Genomic DNA, 25,799 nt, shown 5'->3' with positions numbered 1-25,799 from the left:
CCCTAGTCCCATATACCTGCGTTCAGACCATAACCCTCCATTCCTTTCCCGTCCATATAACTATCCAATTTATTTTTAAATGATAAAAAACGAACCTGCCTCCACCACCTTCACTGGAAGCTCATTCCACACAGCCACCACTCTCTGAGTAAAGAAGTTCCCCCTCATGTTACCCCTAAACTTCTGTCCCTTAATTCTCAAGTCATGTCCTCTTGTTTGAATCTTCCCTACTCTCAGTGGGAAAAGCTTAATCTTGTATCTGTACACTGTTGACAGCTTGATTATAATCACGTATAGTCTTTCCTCCGACTGGATAGCTCACAATGGAAAAGCTTTTCACTGTACACGTGACAATAAACTAAACTGACCTGAACTAACCTATAGCAACCAGATCTGCACACAACATTCCATATGTGGCCTCTCCAACAATTTGTATGTAAAAAAACAAGGTGCCGGGGAATCAATGCCGTGAAGGGTTGTTCTGAAACCTCATCTGTGGAGGGAGATTGACAGACGACGTTTGTAAACCAGAAAGGTACTAATTAGGTTTAAAGAATGTACAAAGGCACTGGAACAGGCAGCACTCCCCTGAGCCTGCTCTCCAATACAATCATCTACTGGTTGATCCTGTAGATCGACCTCCACTTAAAATAATTGGAATACAGACTGGGAAATTAAAAGTAAAGTAAAATGGGTTAAGTAAAAGCTGGAAATGTCGTAAAAGGGTGGAGAAAAGTGTGCATAAACTCTTGTAATTTTTCAGGGGCAGGGGTGTCATTCTGCAGTCATAACATACCACAAGTTAAGAATGTTCTGACTGCTCCCAGACATTTCAGCAATTTTAGTCCAAAACCAGTGGATAAGTACAAATTGTTCTTGACACTGTGCTTAGTTCAACGTAAAGTCTGAAATCATCAGATTGGAGAACTGCAATAATTCTCAAGATCTGCATTTAAATGAAGAACTTTTTTTAGCATGCCAAAATTTCCTTCAGAGCAAAAGTGCCAATTTAGCTTCCCATCAATCAAATCACAAAATTGCTTAGAATTGCTTAAATCCCATTTCCTTGAGATGGTCATCCTTAAATACATTGCCCTGCTCTTTGCACGTCAAGCTGCTTGTTATTCAGTATTGCTATGACCATTACTCCCAGATGCACAAACTATAACAGTGAATATCCACCCTTGCTATTGACCAAACTGAATCAGCACTGGCACAAATGATCAAGGATACATTTTTAATTAAAATATCACCAAACCTATACGTCATCAAGAGTAAGACACTTAAATTCCCATGGAAATACTGTTATTGATATATTACTAAACCAGTTATTCCACCCCACAATTACTTCCTTGTGAAACGCCCTCAAATGTAATTTAAACCAATTAACCTAGATCCAACTTACATCCAGTTACAAAATTGTTGAAAAAAGCTACCTTCATGCATATAACTTTATCATTGTTCTTGCAGTTTAATCATTTATTGGAAACTTTGAATATGAAGAGTGCTTAATCTATGTGCTGTCATCTCTCACCTTATTTCTGCTGGTTCAATTGATGGTTGTGTAAAATAAAAAACAGTTATTTATTTGAGTTGTAGATGATGAAATTCATATTAGGCAGGATATGGTGTTGGGTAGAATGATGGGACTGAAGGCTGATAAATCCCCAGGGCCTGATGGTCTGCATCCCAGGGTACTTAAGAAAGTGACCCTAGAAATTGTTCATGTTCCATAGACTCATGTTCTATAGATTTGGGGTCAGTTCCTGTGGATTGAAGGGTTGCTAATGTTATCCTACTTTTTAAGAAAGGAGGGAGAGAGAAAACATGGAATTATAGACCAGTTAGCTTGACATCGGTTGTTGGGAGTCAATTATAAAAGATGAAATAGCGGCACATTTGGATAGCAGTAACAGGATCAGTCCAAGTCAGCATTTATTTACGATGGGGAAATCATGCTTGACTAATCTTCTCGAATTTTTTGAGGATGTAAATAGGAAAATGGACAAGGGAGAGCCAATGGATGTAGTGTATCTGCACTTTCAGGACACATTTGATAAGGTCCCATATAGGAGATTAGTGGGCAAAATTAGAGTACATGGTACTGGGGGGAGGGAACTGACAAATAGAAAATTGGTTGGCAGACAGGAAACAAAGAGTAGGGATTAACGGGTCCTTTTCAGAATGGCAGGCAGTGACTAGTGGGGTACCACAAGCTCGGTGCTGGGACCGCAGTTATTTATAATATACTTTAATGATTTAGAGGGCAGGGTTAAAAGTAACAATAGCAAATTTGCAGATGACACAAAGCTGGGTGGCAGTGTGAACTGTGAGGAGGATGCTGTGAGGATACAGGGTGACTTGTACAGGTTGGGTGAGTGGGCAGATGCATGGCAGATGCAGTTTAATGTGGATAAATGTGAGGTTATCCACTTTGATGGCAAAAATAGGAAGGCAGATTATTATCTGAATGGTGTCAAGTTGGGAAAAGGGAGAGTACAGCGAGATCTGGAGGGTGCTTGTTCATCAGTCACTGAAAGTAAGCATGCAGGTTCAGCAGGCAGCAGGGGCGGAAATCGCTATCAAAACATGGGGGGGGACCCAATTTCTTGGTGGCCTTGCGTACGTGCATGTGCACATAAGCGCACGCACACACGCAAGGCTTTGGAGGGTTCAGCCGTGGGCCCTGTGGATGGTAACATTTGGGAGCTTACCAGGTTGGTGACTGACTCCGAACTCCTGCAACAGCAGCTTTGTCTGCCCCGAATCATGGGGCTTGAATCAGCCCGTTCACGGGGTCTTTCATCACCCGGCACTGCTTAAAATCGGCTGGCGTGGACTTCAATATCAGGAGCTTCGATTGTCTCAATGCAGTAGTTTGATTTTAAGCCGAGCGAGGTGATGAAAGGCCCCGCGAACGGGCTGATTCAGCCCTTAGAAAGTGTCTGATACCTGCTTGAACCTTTCAAAGGCTACAATGTGATAAATAACACAAACAAATAAAAATGAAGCAAATAAAGGCAAACACAAGTACCAACCTTGGAGAGGAGAAGAGAAAGAGAGATGGGAAAAAAAACTAAATTGTGAGTGAGTGACCGTGAATGAGGGACATACCTGCAAGCCTGCCAGGAAACCCATTCGACCGGAGCCGATAATGACCTGACCCGTTTACATCCGATACCCGTTTAAATCCTTCCCATCCACCAATACATCAAATTAGTTCAAATGGTAATTGTACCCGCATCAGACAGTTTTAAGAAATTCTCCGTGAAGACCTTCAGTAATACTTGAAGGTCAAACATAATTGGTGACACATCGTGTTAATACGATGTTAATAGAGACATTTAACAAGCACTCAACAGTGACACCCCCACTGTCTCATGGAAAGCGGCGATTTTAATAGATTTTTTTCAAAATTTGGATTACAAAACATGGAGATTGTCCCCCACCTCTCAAAACATGGGAGGGACGTGCCCCCCCCCCCCCCCCCCCCCCACCCCCCGGATTTCTGCCCATGGTAAGCAGTGAAGAAAGCGAATGGCATGTTGGCCTTCATAACAAGAAGAGTTCAGTATAGGAGCAAATAGTTCCTTCTGCGGTTGTACAGGGCCCTAGTGAGACCACACCTGGAGTATTGTGTGCAGTTTTGGTCTCCTAATTTGAGGAAGGACATTCTTGCTATTGAGGGAGTGCAGAGTAGGTTCACGAGGTTAATTCCCAGGATGGCAAGACTGTCATATGCTGATAGAATGGAGCGGCTGGGCTTGTATACACTGGAATTTAGAAGGAGGAGGGAATCTTATTGGAACATATAAGATTATTAAGGGATTGGACACGTTAGAGGCAGGAAACATGTTCCCGATGTTGGTGGAGTACAGAACCAGGGGCCACAGTTTAAGAATAAGGGGTAGGCCATTCAGAATGGAGATGAGGAAAAACATTTTCACCCCGAGAGTTGTGAATCTGTGGAAGTCTCTGCCTCAGAAGGGTGGCAAATTATCTGGATGCTTTCAAGAGAGTGTTAGATAGAGCTTTTAAAGATAGCGGAGTCAGGAGATATGGTCAGAAGGTATTGAATGTGGATGATCAGCCATGATCACAGTGAATGGCGGTGCTGGCTCTAAAGGGCCGAATGGCCTACTCCAGTACCTATTGTCTATATACAATAGGTTCTGAAGCATGTCATTCTCAGAGCTATAAATAGGTGACTCGTATTCATCCATAGTTGCTTTCATTGAATTATTCATTTTTGTCAAAACAGTACATGCTTGCTTCTTTACAGAATCCATAAAATAAACACAATAGGTTCTCAGAAGGGTCTATGTCATTCTCAGAGCTTCAGAGTCAGAAGCGGAAACAAAATAGGTTAAAAAAGACAGACACAGAAAAGGCCCTTGATTAATTTGTTTAAACACAGCATGCAAATAATAGTGATCTAAAATAGCAAGATTAAATCTCTGATGTGCTGAATTATTCCAGGTACCTCCGATAACTAATACGAAATATACTTTCATTACAACAGGAATTTTTCAGCATGTACTTTATACTTTAACCGACATTGCATTTAATAATTAACAAGTAATTTTTTTGAATGGAGCTTAAGGAAATGAAATTATAAAAGGAAATTTGGATGATACCTGAACATCTCACTCCCTGAGCGATCAAGCCCCACATAAAGTTGGCACAGTATTCACACCAGTGAGGACCTCTGAATGTATGGACCTGCAAAATAAAGATGGACAGTGGTGAAGGCTGGAGCCAGATGGCACGACAGATGGAACATACTAAAGCAAGGGTCACAAAGCACCCAGCGGGGATCGACACATGAAACCAGTTTTATTGAACAGTTTTTACACAAATTTCTCCACAGCTGGCTCCGAGTTACAACCTTTTTTTCGACTAAACAACAGTGCTATTCGTATTTCGTTTTTTTCATATGTGCTATTCGTATTCATTTTTGATTTAAACTAGTATCTTGGTTTAGTCTAATCACATACAAGGTTGTAAGAGTCAGTGAAATAAGCTCTACTGCTTGCAAGAGAGATTTACCATATCCTTCATTAAGCACACAAAATTATTTCTCAAAGATTATCCAAGCAGTAGATGAAATAATCTTTCTCTTCCATGATGGCCAATCTGCAATTACACTGTTTACAATTTAACGTCTGACTTTCAGCATTGATGTATTTTTATAACATGCAGGACATTACACTTATTTTTGCCTGGTGAGATTAAATCAAATTTATTGAATTCACTTCTACAATCATTCAGATTCAGATTCAGATTCAATTTAATTGTCATTGTCAGTGTACAGTACAGAGACAACGAAATGCATTTAGCATCTCCCTTGAAGAGCGACATAGCAAACGATTTGAATAAAAAAAATAATAAGTGTCCGGGGGGGGGGGGGGGGGGGGGGGGGTGGTGATTGGCAGTCACCGAGGTACGTTGTTTAGTAGAGTGACAGCCGCCGGAAAGAAGCTGTTCCTCGACCTGCTGGTTCGGCAACGGAGAGACCTGTAGCGCCTCCATCATCTAGCTGAGGAGCTAGACCAATCAAATGCATGACAAGTTATTCATGCCATACAATTAGTAGAAGAGTCGTTTCAGATTGAGAACTCCTGAACTTTTAATTACAGAAGTAAATCAATGATGATTACTAAGGTAAGGAGAATAATTGGCAGATTAAATTAGTTTAGTGACATGGCAGTGATTACAATATATTGCTCTGCATATTTTCAGACCCTAGCACAAATTTAATTTAAAATCACACAAAGTAATCCCAAAGAAATTAAAATAAAAAAAAACCCTCCAAATGCTGGAAATCTAAAATTAAAACAGAAAATGCTGGAAATGCTCAGCTGGTCAGGCTGCATGTGAGAAGGGAAACAATTAACTTTCCAGATCAAAGGCCCTTTGCTAGAACTAGGAAAGCGAAAAAAGCTTGTCAGCCAGCACCTATAGGTCCTTGCTTTTACTATTTGGGTACTGCAGGAAGGATGGGGGAGGGTGGCCCACTCCGCCCCTTGCCCTCCCTCCCCCCCCCCTCAAACCCCCACCCCCCCGTCCATTCCTAGCGGTTCTCTGGTGGCGCAGCAATTCCCTCCTATTGGGTTCCCATTATGACATAGAACACGCAGCTGACGGGCACGACAAGCGGAAAAGAGATTTATTAAAGCTTAAAATATAACAACAATTTAAACGTTAAAGAGGCGATTTATTCAGTCCATTCTTTCTGGTTGTGTCTCTTGTTGCGTTCTGCAGCCGGGGGAGGGGGACGGCCTCAGGTGGGGGCTGTCGGGGGGCGGTGGGGGGGGGGGGGGAAGCCTCCTGCAGCCTGGGGAGGGGCACGACTTCAGGCGGGGCTGTTGGAGGCCGGTGGGAAAGGGGTGAGCGTCCTGCAGCCTGGGGAGGGGGATGGCTTCAGGCGGTGGTCAGTGGGGGGGTTCTGGAGGGCTAGTTTAGGTGTTGTGGGCCAAATTGACAGTTTTCCAGGGGGCTAGTATGGACATTGTGGGCCGAATGGATTATTGGGCTAGTCCTGCAGCTGGGGATGGGGAGGCCTCAGGTGGGGGCCGGCGGGAGCGTTCTGTAGCTGAGGGATGTGGAAGGCTTCAGGCATGCACCGGTGGGGAGGGGGAGCGCTGCCATGGCCTATCGCTGCCGTGGCTTGCCGCTGTGGGGGGCTCCCTCAATACCCGGCTCCCTCAATACCCCCACTCTCACTGCGAGTTTGCAGCAGTCAAGCAGGCTCCGCGCTCCGGGCCGCATCCGCACACCGGGCGGCTTCTGGACTCACAGTTCATTGACTCACAGTTCACTGACTCACGATTTCTGGACTCACAGTTCATTGACTCAGTCAACTGACTCACGGCTTCTGGACTCACAGTTCACTGACTCATGGCTTCTGGACTCACAGTTCACTCAGTCACGGCTTCTGGACGCAAAGTTCACTCAGTCACGGCTTCTGGTCTCACGACTCACAGTCCACTCACAGTTCACTCACTCACCGCTTCAGGGCGGATGGATGTGAACGGCTTGCAGACGGCTTCCGGACCCAGCCCGGCCTCCAGGGCTTTTGTCTCCAACAATACAATACCATTTATTTGTCATTTGAACCTCACATGAGGTTCCGCCCCAGTGACTGACAGCGGGTGACGGAAGGGGAGTCGCTGTCCCGTTGACGGACAGAAGAGAAGACCAATCTGCTGATCTTACGATTTTTAAACCTTCATAACTTTTGTAATATTCCACCGATCGGAACAAAACTTGATGCACTTGGAGCAGAGGAGAACGGTGAGTAAGGTGGCGAAAAAATACTAGCGATATAGGGTACCGTTTTTGCGCAAATTTAAAAACAACGCTAACCGGAAGAAAACAAGATGAGATTTTTAGTAATAGTATAGCTAGCTGTTAAACGCTTTTTTTTTGCTAAACATCAAACTCTTAGTCATTTCTGTACCTATGAGATTAAATGTTGAAGGAAGAAAATTAGGTGAATGATATCAACCATCAACAAGAGGATGGGAAAGGAGGAAAGGAGATGTGGCAACATTGCTGGATTGAGGAGTTACTGGATGGCCATTCTGTCTAGATTTCCTCCCACTTAACATGAGCACAATGGAATATATGGCCCCATTCCAATTATAACATGCTTGTAATTTTGAAATATGCAAAATGTATGCAAAAAACTTTTTATGCTTCTAGTTTCTTTTATACTGTAACTGGACCAAGTATTGCCAATTCTTAAACAATTTATATATGGAATATAAATAAAATAATAATAAATATAAATAGAATATAAATAAAAGCCAGGGATTTATTGAGTTGCAATGCAGGTTCAAGGGATTGAGTGACCTCCTCTTGTTTCTAATTGTAAGTTATAAATATTAATTATTATTGTGTTATTGCACCGTGGGTTAGAGCCAGAAGCAAAAAAGTCAGCATGAAGATAACAATAATGTTCACTGTCAAAATGACATTAAATGCTAACTATGTTAAGAATCTGTACAGACGATCATTGTCGTTTATAATTTTCTGGTTTTGTTTTTGGGTTGAGGCAGTAACAGGGGAGAGATGCAGCTATTGATGAAAAGTCAATTAAATAATTTTGAAATTCATGGCATTCATCATAAAATACCATTTATCAAGATACTACTTTAATTCTATGAATGCTAATTTCACGGGTCTTCGAAATAATAAGCATATTCATACAGTGGACATTCTGGAAATGAACTGTAAATGCGTATGTGTTTCATGAATTTATACTGGAAAGAATTAATCTATTGAATTAGAGCATTTTCACATCATCAGGATGTTACAAAGTACTTTACAGATAATTCATTATTTTATATAAAATTATGAAGTTAAATGCAGCAAACCACGGTAAAGAGTAACGTCCTATAAATAACAATAAATGATCATCGTGGGATATCTTACAACACTCAGGACACAGTTTTAGATCTTATCGAATGGCATCATGGAAAATCTGGTTGCTTTGGTTTATCTATGATGTATAAATAATTCTATTATAAATAGAGGAGTTGGAGGTGGGCAGGAACAAATAGGAAAGATGAGGGGATTGAAAAGGAGGTGGGGGAAGTAGAAATGAGAATGGAGATGGTAGTAGAAAAAAGTCTTAGGGAAGTGGAGGTGGGAAGATGAGGTGGAGAAAGTGAGAAAGATAAAAGAGAGAATTTCCATTGTCATTTTTAACACTAACGCACAATGAATGAGAATGCTGCACACACTTAGATCTATATTCATAAGAAATAGAGACAAAATTAGACCATTCAGTCCCTCATGCCAGCTCAACCATTCAACATCACAGCTCATCCTTTACCTCAGCGTCCCTTCCTGCACACTCCAGACCTCACTTGATACCCTTAATGTTCAAAAACTATCAATCTCTCTTCTGAAAGTAGACAGACTAAGCTTCCACAGCTCTATTCGATAGAGAACACCCTTGAGAAATACATTTCCATGCTTGAAAGGTTATGCCCTTATTTTCATTGTACATCTACTGATTCTTGACATCCCCACCAGGAGAATTATCTTGACATCCCCACCAGGAGAATTATCTTGACATCCCCACCAGGAGAATCATCTTGACAGTATCTACCCTCTCAAGCCTTGTACGAATTTAGTATGTTTCTCATTCTTCTAAATATAATAGTTCAGCAGCTGCCATTTTTTACTTTTAATCTCAAATTGTTTAACTTCTCCTCACAGGAAAATCTCCCCCATCCCAGGGTTTCATCTGGAGAAGGATGTTAGCACTCCCATGATTTCAAGTATATTCTTCCTTTGGAATAGAGATCATATATGTACACAAATTCCAGGTACAGTCTCAGAAGGTCTCAATACAACTGTACTATGGCATCCTTAATTTTACCTAAAAATCCATTTTCAATCACTCTCCATTAAAAAAAACGGAGAGTGGTATTTTTGTGGTATTCTGTCAGAGTGAATAACAAAAATCACCCTGCTCCCCATGTTTTATTACATATGTCATGTCTTTACCTGTACATTTAGGCTGCCCATATCCCCCACGAAACCTCATTGCATCCACCTCATAACTCCCATCATCACCAACCTTAGCTCATCAGCAAACATGTATGTCTACCTCAATCACCTCATCCAAATGATTGGTGTAGATTACGAGCAGTGGAGACCAATGACCCTAGGCAGCATTCCACTAGTCAATTCTACAGCCTCAAATCTGGGATCATTGGGAATTTTGGAACTAAACACCAATACCACCGCACCTCCTTCTAAGCCTTGTGGTGCGGGTCATCGTGCCCTGGGGATTGATTTGTTTTTCAATCCATTCATTTCTTTAATTGTTTTTTAAATTGATGTTCACACAGATGATCACCCCTGTGCTTTACGGCCATTTGGCTTGTGGAATTTTTACATCAGGAAATTCACATTTAATTAGTGAGACATTTGATACATTAAATAAAATTTGTTTTCATGGAATTAGTGTGAAAATAAATTCATTAATGCAAATATTCTAACATTTTGTGTCTATCTTTGGTATAAACCAGCATCTTCAGTTTATTACATTTTATAACTTTTCTTGGTTCTGTTTCTGGAGGTCCCACATTAGCTTTGATAATCTTTTCATTTAAAAAATATTGCCACCTTCTGTTTCCGTGTTTGTTTTAATAGGCCTGAACTTATTGGGAAATGCCACCAGCATCATGTTGAATTATTATCACTTTCCATGCAGATACCAATAAACCTACCTTTCTCACTGAAACATGGAAGAGTAACTTGTTGGCTGTGGTTGATTGTTAACTCCTTGACTGTGCTTCAGAGTTATACTTACCTGAGATATGAAGGTGCTGGACATCGATGTGGAGTCCTGGGAGAGCCTTGCAGCTGACCGCACAAGGTGGAGAGGTACCCTGAACCAACATCTCAAAACGGGGGAAGAGAAACTGTTGAACGCAGAAAGGAGCGCAGCAACTTCAACAAACCAGAGACCACACGCAAATGACCTCTGCGACAGAGACTGTCACTCCCGCATTGGTCTCTTCAGCCACAAGCGACGCTGCTCTAGCTGAGGTTTGGAGCAAGCAGCCGACAACTAGGATGCATCACCCATGATCAGTCATGACCGAGGGGAGCCCACGACCAGAGTTTGCAGAACTTATGCTAGGAAATCTGTTGCTGAACCTGAACCCATTTAGATGTGGTACAAAAACAACAAATTCAGTTGCTTCAATGGAGAGGAACAGCTCCGAAGGAGCCAGGTAATTGCATTTTGAATATATTTACTTAAATGTTTTTTGTTTTAAAAGCTGAAATTCTTTTGTTCAAAAGATCTTTTTAAATGCTTTATTTGTTTCATAGAGTTATGATGGCCTTTGAAAGTTTATTTGGAACACATGATAGGGTGGCCTATGACCAAGATGGGAGGCGGGGGAAGTATTTCAGAAATGTAATGAGCGGAAGTTCTCGATATGCTCTTCTTCACAAAAAAGGAACTATAACACAGAAGGTCCTGCCACAAAGCACGACTTCACCTTTTAGTACCAGGGTGGCACTTGGCAGTAATTCAACCCCAGCAATCCACAAAAGTACATCATTACCGTGTGGGTCAGTGGTAAACTTACATAGAGCATTGGTGGGAGCACGTTTTGGGCCACAAGAACAAAAACTACTTTTAGTTTATTTAATTTATTTTAGTTTAAAACAAAACTACTTAAAGTTCTATGCAGCATCCGATCCTGCAACTTCCTACTTGTTTTTTCAGGAGGAAAATTGAAATAATTAATGAAAGAAAATGCAAAATTTCATGTTCAAATAGTCACCAAAACTTGAAATGGATGATTAATTTTAACTGAGTACACTGTATTTGGTGAGTCATTGAGCCTCTCGACATAATTGGTAGGTTAATTTACAATATAAGCCATGTTGAAATTGAAACCATGCAGCAAGTCACAATATATCTGTCAGATTAAATATGATACCCTCATTAACTGCAGTTATATTAAAATGTGATTATATTACACTGTGTGAAAATGTTCAATTTAGTAAAAATATCGAAACGTTAATGAAGTACAAAATTACATTAATAATGTTTTGAAAATATTAATTGCCATAATCACAGGTAACAAGAGAATAATGGAATGCAGCAGGAATGTTGTGCTATACAATCATGCAACAACAGCAACATTTATGGGGATAAAGCAAGGAAATAAAGCTACTCTTTCATCTACGCCGAGTTGTGGTTTATCAAATTATCACCAATATAATGTCAGAGTAATGAGCTGCGAGAATGATAAGATGACGTGTTTATACTTAATTTTTGGTTTATTATGTATAAAAATGGCTATTTAGTATAAAGATAGCATTTCCTTTGTTTTCTGTAAAACACCAATCTGCAATGTTATGGAAGGAACTGCAGATGCTGGTTTAAACCGAAGATAGATACAAAAAGCTGGAGTAACTCTGTGGGACAGGCAGCAGCTCAGGAGAGAAGGAATGGGTGATGTTTTGGGTCTAGACCCTTCCTCAGTCACTGCAGCTTTTTGTGTGAATCTGCAATATTATTTCATATCAAGGTTCTACTGCCACAATGATTGTTAAAACGTAGACTGACTATATTTTGCAAACAATTCTGCAAGACTGAAATACTTTGGATCTTTTCCAAAGATGTTTAGCTTTAATCAAGCAATTCAAAAACATAAAATGTTGATGGTGAACACAATCTGAAGGAGTAAACAAAAAATCTAATAGACTATAGACAGGAGTTGGCCATTTGGCCCTTCGAGCCAGCACCGCCATTCAATGTGATCATGGCTGATCATCCCCAATCAGTATCCCGTTCCTGCCTTCTCCTCATATCCCCTGACTTCGCTATTTTTAAGAGCCCTATCTAGCTCTCTCTTGAGAGCATCCAGAGAACCTGCCTCCACCATCCTCTGAGGCAGAGAATTCCACAGACTCACCACTCTCTGTGAGAAAAAGTGTTTCCTCGTCTCCGTTCTAAATGGCTTACTCTTTATTCTTAAACTGTGGTCCCTGGTTCTGGACTCCCCCAACATCGGGAACTTGTTTCCTGCCTCTAGCGTGTCCAAACCATTAACAATCTTATATGTTTCAATGAGATTCCCTCTCATCCTTCTAAACTCCAGAGTGTACAAGCCCAGCTGCTCCATTCTCTCAGTGTATGACAGTCCCGCCATCTCGGGAATTAACCTTGTAAACCTACGCTGCACTCCCTCAATAGCAAGAATTTCCTTCCTCAAATTAGGGGACCAAAACTGCACACAATACTCCAGGTGTGGTCTCATTAGGGCTCTGTACAACTGCAGAAGGACCTCTTTGCTCCTATATTCGATTCCTCTTGTTATAAAGGCCAACATGCCATTCGCTTTCTTCACTGCCTGCTGTATCTGCATGCTTACCTTCATAGACTGATGTACAAGGACATCCAGAGATCCCGTTGTACTTCCCCTTTTCCCAACTTGATGCCATTTAGATAGTAATCTGCCTTCCTGTTTTTGCTACCAAAGTGGATAACCTCACATTTATCCACATTAAACTTCATCTGCCATGCATCTGCCCACTCACCCCAACCTGTCCAAGTCACCCTGCATTCTCATAGCTCACATCCTCACAGTTCACTCTGCCACCCAGCTTTGTGTCATCTGCAAATTTGCTAACATTTTACATATGGATCATAATTGCACTGACAAGAGGATAATCACGTTGGTTTGGTTAGAAATAATCAGCAATTGCTTTTCAGAGAACGTACCAAGAGTTTTTATTCCCCACACAGCCAATGACAATGCCAGCTCTTCTCATCACCAGACTAAACTCCCACTTGGGTTGCAGACCCATTGGAATGACAAATTAGCATTATGAATGTTGAATCACATGAGTGGAGTTAAAACAGATGTAAATAATTTATTAGCAATGTGAATGTTGAATCACAAGAGATGAATTAATGCAGGTAGAAATAATTTGTTAACCACACAATTCAAAAACAATGTCCATTTAAAACTCATATTCTAGAGGCCCATCACCAATTGCCCAAAGAGACTAAGTGAATAATAGTGTGATTCCACACCGATATCTATAGTGTAAGGCAGTAAGTCTAAAGTAGCCGTTCTGCGCTAAAAGCCAGGACAGACAAAAACAATAAATGGCCACTCTTTCTGTGATACTTCAGAATATTAGTTTAAGCATGCTTCACAATTCATTGTACTTGCAAGAATGCCAATCATGAACCACCAAACAGAAATGTGATTAGTTACAAGATAAACTTTACAATTCAGTTGTTTGCTTTAAAGAGCAATAAATCAGCATGATACTTTAACCCACCAATTGAACACAAAGGTGTGGTAGAAGTGAACTCTCGTCCAAAGTTCCCTGCATACCTGACTTTTCAGTTTGTAACACATCTCTGGGAAATTTATGTGGGCAAGTATTCCCATTATCAAGAGATGGCAGCTGCAGTGGCTGTGCTGATCTCCAGCACATACCAGCAGATCACCATTGCTTTACAACTTTGTCACAGAAACATACTTCAGCATCTGGTGTTGCACTTTTAAACTATTTTTAACCATATACAATTAGACACTACTTTAATATAAAGCAACCCTGAAACTGCCCCCAAATTTTTAAAATAAAACAAAAACAGATTTAAAAATGTAAGTTGTTTAAAGCAGCACAAACATGTTTGAAATCTCAAATATGCTTTGTTTTCAAGTATAGTTCTGCCTCTCATTGTATTATTAAAAAAAAGACTGAAGTGGCAGTGGAAGCAAATTTGCATGGCTTCAAATCAAATCTAAGCAAGGACTTACTAATTACAAATGGTAGCTGTCATCGCATTCAGCAATTTAAGGACAACAATCTGTAAAACAAAAATAGCCTTACCTTAAAATTGTGAGCTTTTTCATAATTGAAGTTGTTCTCATTTTGTTTCAAGGCAGCTCTTCTGACAAGTGAGGTAATCTGTGAATAGGCAAAAAGTTTCAGAGGTTGCCATAACATTGTATGTTTTCTTCCCATTTTCATCCCTAGTCCTACAGCCAGCAGTTCTTGTTTCTTATCCTTTTTAATTCTGTGCGCAACAGGAGGATATGTCTGTTCACTCTCTAGCCACAGTTTCTGAGATGGCATGGCGTTAAGGTTCCAAAAACGTTCTCTATCCTCTGAGCTATTAATTTTTAAACGTCCTCAAGTTTGCTGAGCAGCCGCTAATGTTAGTAATCAAAGTGGCAGCATCTGCGCTCCATTCTGCCGAGACCTCAGGCATGTGACTTGAATGGGCTGTCTTGTGTGATGGAAGGGACGTCTGCATTTGAAAGAGCCTTTGCTAAAGGTCTGTGAGAGCACTCAAGGCACACGTGTGCTGCAGACAAAAGCTCACATTCATGAACACTGCAAAACCTTGGCAACCATTTCCTGACAGAAGTTGAAGAAACTTTAGGCAGGGGGTAGCGGCTCTGCACTCCAAGACCACAGCAGATTTCAAAGAGTTGATCCATTCTACATGCTACCACATTAAAGAAACTAGTTCAAACAACACTGGCCAGACACTGCATCCAATTACACAGCAAATCTGGTCCCGGAGTTGCGAGATCTAATAATCAAAGCAAGAGATGAAATTGCATGACAAAAATATCTACTTAAGGTAATCTTACTATATGCAAATCTTTTTGATATCCTCAGGAAATTAATCTCCTAATTAATCTCCTTTAAAACACCAAATTGAGTATAAACAAGGCTCTCAATGTCTTTTTAAGTTATCTTCCCATTTAAGCAAACAGTTGTACATGTTAAAATGTGTTGATATATTATCATTAACATTTAATTTACAAAATCTGACATTTAATAGGAGATTGTCTACAAAATCTAAGATTTAATACTATGTTAAAACTATTATGCACAATAGTTCTGCAGTGCTTTCTCCTAAATATTCAGAACAGCACAGATGTAGGAGGGGCAAATATAAAATGTCTAATTGATATGACTTGTGATCTAATACATCAGGACATATTGGGCTAGAATGTATGGATAGGATTGTTAATAATACTGGGGTAAACATTACAATGAAATCAGATTCTGAATCAGATTTTACTTTCCATTCTTCATTTCAAAAGTCTGAAATCATGATAGTAAATTCCCCAATTCATACAGATCTTCGAGCGTTTTAATTCCCATTCTTTCCCATTGTATAAATGATTTGTCTATGATTGATGGTTTAAACGATGGATTATTGACTATTGGTATTAAAAGAGATAGGTTTCTTAATTTTAAATTCTGTTTTATTTGTTTCCATGTTCTTATTGTGTTATGTATAATTGGATTTTTATTATAATTTTTATTATTCAAATTTATTGGTGAGAGGATGGTCGCTCCTATATTACTCGGGGAGCAGTCCCCTTTTTCCATTACCATCCAGTCCGCCTGCTGTGCAGAATTGTCCAGCAGGTGAATCATATTTTTAACTGAAATATAATTTGAAAAATAACCAATATTTTAAATATCTTCAAATTTGTGATTATCTGAAAAAACACACAAAAGACTATCATAATATGCCTTCCGACTTATTGGATGAAGCAATGAAGACCAAGGCGGAATCAGCTAATTTAATATCGTACCTATATAATATCATTTTAAACATAGAAATACCCACAACAGATGGAATTAGAAAAGATTGGGAACAAGAATTAGCTATAAAAATATCAAAAGAGACCTGGGATAATCATTTACTACAGGTGCATAAATGTTCGATCAACGTACGACATACGCTCATCCAATTTAAAACATTACATAGATTATATTATTCAAAAACTAAATTAAATAAAATCTTCCCTAATGTTTCACCAATCTGTGATAAATGCCTGTGTCAAGAAGCTACCATAGCGCACTCTTTTGTTTTTTGTACAAAAATCCAAAAATTCTGGTATGAAATATTTGATATTTTTTCAAAATTGATCAAAATAAAACTGGTAACAAAACCAGAATGGATTATCTTCGGAATATCGGAAGGTAACCCTGAATTAAACGTGTTTCAGAAGAATTTATTTAATTACGGGCTAATAATGGGAAAAAAGCTTACACTTAAATTCTGGAAAAATGCGCCGACACCAACAATAAAAATGTGGATATCAAATATGTTTGAAACATTACATCTGGAAGAGATGAGATTCCTCCTAGCAGGTAAAGCAGACCAATTCCAAAAGACGTGGTCTATGTTTCTGGACCTATTACAAGTATGAGGTGCAATAGTAATTTAAAAAAAAAACAAATATATAAATAAGTGGTATCAGGACCTGGTAATGGGAGGTAAAACAACAAAAACAGACTTGGTTGGTAGTCCCCTTTCTGCGGAGTTTAATGTTATAATAGAGCGATTGTTTCTATTTTCTCTTTCTTTCTTTTCTAGGGTCTATTTTCTCACTTTACTTCCTTCTCTAACTTCTTTCCTAAGGGGCTTTCTTTTCCCAACACTCTTGCACTTCACGACTCTCTTGCACTTTCTTTACTTTCCTTACTTCTACCTTTTTCTTAAAGCTCAAAAAAAATGAAGCGGTACAAAAAATGTATTAAGATATATGTGTTGTGTAGGATTGTAATTTACCGTACTTCTAATAAAAATAAAATAAAAAAAATAAAAAAAATAAAAAGTCTGAAATCTAAATTGTGATTTACTTCATTATTAAGTGAACCCTGGATGGATTTAGAAAACAATTAAACAGAAAACACAAACAGCACAACCAACAGATTCTTCTGAAGTCCAAAACTGACCAAAATATCAGTTGTTAAAGACTTTAAAAATTCCAAGCTCATCAGTTGAGGCACTAATCCTGAGATAAACCTTAATATTTAGATTTTACATTGATATTAATATTGGTTTATTATTGTCATGTGCATTGAGACATTGTGAAAAAAATGTGTTTTGTGTGTTATCCAGACAGATCATACTGTGCCACACTTTAGTACTGCGGGTAGTGCAAAAAGAGAAATGAAACAGTGCAGAATATAGTATTACAGCTACAGAGAAAGTGCAGGTAAAAAAGTACAAAGGCCGCAATAAGGTAGATTGGAACGAGGTTGATCTCAATTAGTAATTTGTTTAAAAAAAACTGCACATAAACACAAATGAGCGGACAGGACAACAGACTCTGGTAAGACCAGGGGTGGGGGTCTGTGCATTTATGTAAACAAAGCATGGTGCACGGACTCCACCATCCCATCTCATTGAAGGCGGCCATCAGGGTGAGGGCGACGTTGGGCACACTTTTACCCCCGTTGTCTGCCGACTTGTGCATTGTGCCCCATCGCACCCGGTCCATCCTCGACCCCCAGATGAACAGGAAGATGGCCCGGGTGATCCCTGTGGCATAGGAGGGAGGGACAGGCCACACTTGTGCCACATACAGCAGCCCCGAGAGCACCTCACACCTAATGACCATATTTTTCCCTGTTATAGAGAGAGAGCGCTGCTTCCACAGCTCCAATTTATTCCCCACCTTGGCTATCCGCTCCAGCCAGTTAATGTCACACGCCTCAGCCACCCCAAACCAGATCCCCAGCACCTTCAAGAAGTTAGGCTTTATGGTGTAGGGGACGGAAAATCGGTCGGGCCAGTTGCCAAAGAGCATGGCCTCGCTCTTCCTGCGGTTCACCCTGGCTCCCGTGGCCAACTCAAACTGGTCGCAGATGCTGATCAATCTGCGGACCGACGCTGGATCCGAGCAGAATCACACCATATCCTTCTGTGCTCCAACAAATAAAGTCCTGGCCTGCTCAACCTCTCCCTTGTGCTCAAGTCCTTGAGTTCTGGCAACATCATCATAAATCTTCTTTGCACTCTTTCCAGCTTAATAACATCTTTCCAACAATAGGGAGACCAAAACTGAACACAATACTCTAATTGTAGTCACACCAATGTTCTAAACAACTGTGATAAGACATCCCCATTTCTATACTCTGACCAAGCCACTTTCTAGGAAATATGTATCTGCACTCCTGGATCTTTCTGCTCTTCAACACTTCCCAGAGCCCTGCTATTCACCGTTTAGGTTCTGCCCTGGTTCGACTTCCCAAAATGCAACACCTCGCATTTCTCTGTATTAAATTCGTCCAACCAGTCTCTGCCTACCAGCCGAATTGATCAAGATCCTGCTGCAACTTTTGACAACCATCTTCACTATCTACAATTCTATTCTCTTTTGTGCCATCTGAAAAGTTGCTAATCATGCCTTGTATGTTCTCATCCAAATCTTTGATATAGATGACAAGCAACAATGGAACCAGCGCTGAACCCTGATACACACCATTAGTCACAGGCTTCCAGTCCAAAACAAAGCCAACCTTTCTCTATCACTCTCTGCTTTCTTCCATTAAGCCAATTTTCCCCTGTCCTTGAATGCCTTGTTGAAATCTATTTATACAACGTTTGCAGCTCTGCCCTCAATCCTTTTGGTCACATCTTCAAAAAAACTCTGATTCGTGAGTCACGTACAAAACCATGCTGACTATCCCCAATCAACCCTTGTCTGTCAAAATGTAGTATATTTCATCCCTCAGAATACCCTCTAGTAGCTCTCAGACCACAGATATTAGACTCACTGGCCTGTAGTACCCATGTTTTCCCCTGCAGCCCTTCTTAAATAGGCACAACATTTGCCACCCTCCAGTCTTGTGGCACCTCATCCGTATTTCATGATGTATCTCAGCCCGGGCACCTGCATTTTCTTCACTGGCTTCACATTTGGACAGCAAACCAACTCCCAGGAAGCTCATTGGACAGTAATCAGTAGTAGAGCTGATTTTCATTCTGTTTTCCCAGGATTGTCGTAATTAAGTGCTATACCCAAGTAACCTGGTACAGAGAAGGATTAAACCTGGAACCTTTCCATCTTCTGCTGCTCAGCTTCTCACTGGCCAATATTTAGACTCATCCTGAGAGTTAAAAGTAATCACTCTCCTCACTCCAACACCAATATTTAGATCTCCTCTAAATCTGCGTCTGAAGAAGGATCGCAGCCAAAAACGTCATTTGTCCATTTCCCTCCACAGATGCTGCCTAATACATGGAGTTCCTCCAGCAATTTCATTTGCTCCAGATCGCATCTGCTATGGATCAGCCAACAAAGGCAATGAAACAAGAAACTCAAGAGGCGCCTGCTGGCAGACCTTTAATTGTCATCCCTCTTGCAGTAGTGAGGACAAGCATTTAATCTAATTTTGCTGAAGGTCATGATCGTAAAAGCAACACGAGGGCTCACTGCTAATTCAGACAACAGACACATTGTCATGCCACATCCACATTGATTTCTGTGAGCATTCCTTAATTTTTGCTGATAGTGTGAATTTGCCAGACATTGCACTGTGCTGCATTGTTCAAAGCTCACAACAGTAAAAATAAATATCTCGTAAGAAAAAGGGTTTTTTTGTGGGGTTTTTTCATCATAAAGGACATTTGTTGCTAAACAAAGAGCTATTCAGCTTTCAAATAGCACATTTTCTCATCTTATGATTTAGTAAAAAGGAAATTTCAGTACATTCTGCTTTTAACTACTCCATCAAATATATCAACTGTGATATCTGTGTCATAAAATGTTTGGCAGCCTTGGTTTGCTTCTCAGTAATAGACGTTTACTTTAAATTTAAGTAGTTAGTAAAATAGTAATTTTATTTGTAAATTTCTTCTGACATTTTAATTAATGGCAATGTTTGGGAACAATAAAATAATTGAGCAAGGAAAGATATTCAAGTTCTGATATGTTCTTATAAACATAGGAGATCTTTCAACCCACTGAACCTACTGGCTCTCAGAACAACTGCATTCTTCGACTAAATTTTCCCTGTAACCTCTTCTCCCTCGTGTTCTCATCAACGGTTGTCTTTCCATTTTAGCCAATTTACAGCAGCCAATTAACTTATCAATGACAATTCACTGGGTTGTGGGAGGAATCTGAAGTACACAAGGAAACCATTTAGTCATAAGGAGAACATGCACAGACAGTACCAAAGATCATAGAGCTCTATGATTTTTAGACAGTACTGGACATCAGGATTCAACCGGGGACACTGGAGTTGTGAGGCAGCAACACAAGCTCCTCTGTGGGCCAAAGGGTCTGTTTCTTTAACCTAAACTAATATACACCAGAATAATTACAAATCCCCTCAAGTCAAACAACTTTGAAAACATTTGAGGAGTCTATACTTGACTTTATAGACACAGCATAGAATCAGGCCCTTTGGCCCACTGAATAAGCACCGATTAGCGATCACCCTTGTACGCTAGCACTATCTTACACACTACGGGCAATTTTACAATTTCATCGTCTTTGGAGTGGGGGAGGAAACCGGAGCACATGGAGAAAATCCACGTGGTCACAGTAAGAACGTACAACTCCGTACAGACAGCAACCATGGTCAAGAGCGAACCGGGATCTCTGGCACTGTCAGGCAGTAGCTCTACTGCCGCGACACTGTGCTGCAACTATATAGTTCAGCATATTATCTATTTCTAATAGGATTCTGTCAATGACCATGCCTAGGTTTCTTTGTTCCTTCAAACACTCAATAGTCTGCATTTAATGTATTCTCCTTTGGCTTATTGCACCTCCCTACTTAAAAAGGTTTCACCTTGTGTACTGGTATGTGGGCAGTGGGGGTAAAATTTGTAACGTTGGTGACCAAGTTACCATTCTGGCTAATCATGTAAATAAATGAGTCGCCAGAAAATAAGACTGTCAATGCACATAGAATGCAACTGGAATATTTTCACAATCATTTCAAAATCAAGAAAAAATGATGGTTCAGTGGTAACAGAAAACTAAGATTTAGCAGTGGAGTCAATTTGTAAAATATCTTTGGAGTTATGCAATGCTGTGCGCTGGCAAATTGAGGCATGGTGATGTATAGATTCACTCACCCCTCAGGTTTTCACCAAACTTCTGGAAATTACTTTCCATTGAATCTGCAAATTCTATAATTTTTGGAGTGTCTTGATACTACTTTCTTATTCATAGATTCCAGCAACATTCCTATCCCTGATGTTTGGCTGCCAAGTCCATAAGTTCCAGTTTTCTACCTGTTTTATTTGTTTAAATAATGGTGTTCCTACCTTCCAATCTGTCAGAACAATCAAAATTCTAGGGAATTTTGGAAGATGACATCTACAATCAACATCACTGCTTTGTGATGAAGGTCGTCTGGTCCTGGATAGCTACTCAGTTTTCAATCCCATTAATACGTCCAATTTTACATGTTTTAAATGAATGCTAATTTCATTTTACTCCATACAAGACCTCTTGTAGTTCACTCTAAACCTCTTCTTCAAAATTGCTGGTGAGGAGAATTACCACTCTTTATAGTGACAATTAGATCATACACATTTTTGTCATTGATTCATCTACCTTACTGTGCAACCAAATAAGGGGTTTCCATCAGTAGCTCAGCAGAAAATAAGTTGGGTGATCTAGGCTACAGCTATGGAAAGGAGACATTTGGTGAGAAGGAACAACTCAGCAGGAAAGATAGGGCTCCTCCCCCCAAGTCCTGTCATCTCCAGCAAATCCAACGACTTGTTAAAGAAAGAAGAGGCCCGAGGAAGATGTGGAAAAAAGCAACAGCAGAAGAAAGGGAGGGCATCAACCTCATTCAAGAGGACCTAAAACAGAGGCTAAGCTGTGCAGAGCAGAGAATTTAAGGAAACAACGCAAAAAAGAAGGAAAAAGCAAGAACTGACCTACAAAGATTCCTTTAAGTTTGTGAAAGGCATTTTCACAAAAGAGAAAAGTGGGTCCCTGAAAGCGTCAAAAAATGAGGTTGATGGACAACGTCAGAACCATCCACACTGATGAGTTAACAAATGAACCGATTTTTGTCCCTGCCGACATCCCACCAATCTCACCCCCACAACATCAATTTGACATTAGCTCTCCCAAGCTGAGTGAGGTAAAAGAAGTAGTGAGGAAGGCAAGAACAGCGTCTGCACCAGGCCCTAATGGCGTTTCATATTGTGTCTACAAGAATGCCCCATATATTCTGAAATTCCTCTGGAGGAACATGAGGTTGTATGGGAAAAGCAAGTTATCCCCAAAACCTGGCGAAGGGCGTGGGGAGTGCTGATCCCAAAAGAAAATAAATTGTCCACAATCGAACAGTTTTGGCAAATAAACCTTCTTAAGATAGAGGGCAAGATCTTTTTCAGTGTGGTGGCGAAAAGACTTACAAAGTATCTGAAACAAAACCATTTCATTGATACATCAATCCAAAAGGCTGGCATAGCAGGCTTCTCAGGATGCCTTGAACAGACCAGCATCATATGGCATCAAATCCAGACTGCTAAGAAAGAACAAAATAATCTGCATGTCTTGTTCTTCGATCTGGCCATCGCCTATGGATCAGTTCCTCATTCGCTACTGTGGACTGCTTTTGAATTCTTTCAGGTGCCTGCAATAGTAACAAATCTGGTAAAAAAAAACTACTTCCAAGATCTGTAATTTTGTCTCACAACATCAGACTTTACCACAGCGTGGCAACCACTGGAAGTAGGCATCATGGCGGGGTGCACCATCTCCCCATTGACCTTCACTATGGCAATGGATCTCATTATCAGGGCAACAAAATGGGTTGTGGGAGGAAAACAGCTACAGTGTGGTCAGCGATTGCCACCTACACGAACCTATATGGACGATATAACAACACTAACGACAACTGTCCCCTGCACCAGAGACTTCTAGAAAAACTTCATCGAAACATCACATGGGCAAGGATGAAGATTAAACCCAGCAAGTGCAGAAGCATCTCCATTGTCAAAGGTCAAGTCAAGGATCAAAGATTTCATATTGACGGAATACCTGTTCCAACTGTTTCAGAAATGCCAGTGAAGAGTTTGGGCCAATGTATGATGCAAAGCTCAGGGACAACGAGCAGTTTGAACAACTCAAAAAGGTTACCATCACGCACATAGCTTGCGTCAACAAGACCTTGCTACCAGGAAAACTCAAGCTGTGGTGCTTCCAATTTGGCATACTACCAAGAATCATGTGGCCTTTAACTATGTATGAAATCCCCATCAACAAAGTGGAAAAGCTGGAAAGAATGATCAGCACACATGTGAAACAGTGGCTTGGACTTCCACGATGCTTAAGTGCTGTCGGACAGTACGGGAGTGGCAAATTGGAATTACCCATTGCAGGTGTTGTGGAAGAGTTCAAATGCACTAAAGCAAGTTTGGCCATGACCCTCACTGAATCTGAAGATACTGTTATTCGAACAGTGGCCCCCCGTGTGGCAACGGGGAGGAAGTGGGCCCCATCTGTTCAGAGTGCTAAGTCTGCTCTTCATTTCCAGGATGTGGTTGGCCAAGTCCAACATGGGAGAGCCGGGCTCGGGCTCATCCCAAATGCTCCTCAATGGCACAAGGCAACATCAGTGCAGTAAAGACAGAGTCTCGCCCAAAGGCGTTAGACTTGGCAGCATAACCAAGTTCTCAGACAGCTGGCATCAATCCTGCAACAGAGGTGAACGATCACAAATGCTTCCCCACAAACATTGGCAGGAAATGTCCACTTCACAACATCTGTACCAGCAGGCCAATACCCAGAGCACCAGATAACATCAATGGGTGCAAGCATTCTGCAGCCTGCTCGGGATTGGAAAATGGAAGTGGACTTGGAAAAAAAGCTTGTGTTTCTCCCATACATTGTGGCTACAACACTCCGGCCAAACATGGTCCTGTGGTCCACAACAGCCAAGTTAGCATTCATTGTGGAATTGACAGTTCCATGGGAAGAAGAGGTGTTGAAGAAGCTTATGGGAGGAAAAAGACCAAGTACTCTGACTTGGTCTTAAGAAGGGTTTCGGCCCGAAACGTTGCCTATTTCCTTCGCTCCATAGATGCTGCTGCACCCGCTGAGTTTCTCCAGCTTTTTTGTGTAACTCTGAACTGTCAACTGAAGCTGCCCAGAATGGCTGGAAGACCATGATTTTCCCTGTAGAATTGGGATGCAGGGGATTTGTTGCTCCATCTATGACCAGGCTATTAAAGAAAATGGGGGTGAGAGGTCGCTCCCTCCAACAAGCAATCAAGTCATTATCAAATTCTGCAGAAAAAAGCAGCAATTTAGATCAAAAGGAAAGATAACAATTGGGCTGCAAGATGAAGACAGGAGGTTATGGAATTGAGGGGAGTGTACCAGGGACACCAGGTATCACCGTTGAGCCCTCTAGAGACGTTGTGGGCCTACCAATGAAACGTCAAAGAAGGAGGGTGCCCACCTGATGACCCCGATGACGTACCTACCCCACCTTTCATCACTCCATTCCCACCGCAAATACCAAGAGTGCTGACTTGCTATATGGATTGAAACATCAGGTCATATTAGCTCCACTGACTTAGAAGCATATCTCCAATGTAACCTGCTCCACCCCAATTGGAGATATGCTTCTATCTTGTCTATCAACAACTAAGTTACAGAGATAGGTTGAATAAGTTAGGTCTTTATTCTCTGGAGTGCAGAAGGTTAAGGAGGGACTTGATAGAGGTCTTTAAAATGATGAGAGGGATAGACAGAGTTGATGTGGACAAGCTTTTCCCTTTGAGAATAGGGAAGATTCAAACAAGAGGACATGACTTCAGAATTAAGGGACAGAAGTTTAGGGGTAATATGAGGGGGAACTTCTTTACTCAGAGAGTGGTAGCGGTGTGGAATGAGCTTCCAGTGGAAGTGGTGGAGGCAGGTTCATTGGTATCATTTAAAAATAAATTGGTTAGGCATATGGATGAGAAGGGAATGGAGGGTTATGGTATGAGTGCAGGCAGGTGGGACTAAGGGGAAAAAAAGTTGTTCGGCACGGACTTGTAGGGCTGAGATGGCCTGTTTCCGTGCTGTAATTGTTATATGGTTATATGGTTTGTTAAATTGGCAAATTGTTCTTTGTCAAATTGTGCTCAATCAACTTTTTGCTGAGAGTCAAAAAGACCCAGAAATAATATGTATAATTTTGGAATTTAAAAAAAATCAATTGCATAAATGAGAAAAGTCAAAGTTATACAGTCTAACTTCTACACAAAGATGTTTTTATTTTTCCATGCTGTTCTTTTATACTTCAGTTTCTATTTTTTAAGTAACTATAAATAGTAATAATGATTTGTATGATGTTTTGTAGAATTAACATGAACACTGTTCATTGCCTTGGCTCCTTGGTCTTGTCATAGTGCCAAAGTGAAATATATTCCAGGCCTTCATGCGCTCCAGGCCATTGGAAGATTATTGCTTAATCATTCTGAACAAAAATAGCTTTCC

At 40.6% G+C, this 25,799-nt stretch overlaps 1 protein-coding gene across 1 annotated transcript in view; it reads right to left on the bottom strand.

Moving 5' to 3' along the window:
* chn2 (chimerin 2) overlaps positions 1–25,799 on the bottom strand; it is a 251,788-nt gene that overhangs the window by 40,760 nt on the left and 185,229 nt on the right. Inside the window, exons 7-8 of the mRNA XM_055660074.1 lie at positions 14,398–14,475; positions 4,638–4,722 (exon numbers count right to left, since the gene is read on the bottom strand). Coding sequence (XP_055516049.1) covers positions 4,638–4,722; positions 14,398–14,475 — 163 coding nt within the window. The remainder of the gene's footprint in view (positions 1–4,637; positions 4,723–14,397; positions 14,476–25,799) is intronic.

This window comes from Leucoraja erinacea, chromosome 2 (genome assembly GCF_028641065.1).
Source record: "Leucoraja erinacea ecotype New England chromosome 2, Leri_hhj_1, whole genome shotgun sequence".
NCBI lineage: Eukaryota > Metazoa > Chordata > Chondrichthyes > Rajiformes > Rajidae > Leucoraja > Leucoraja erinaceus.
This window is presented reverse-complemented; position numbering and strand designations above follow the sequence as displayed.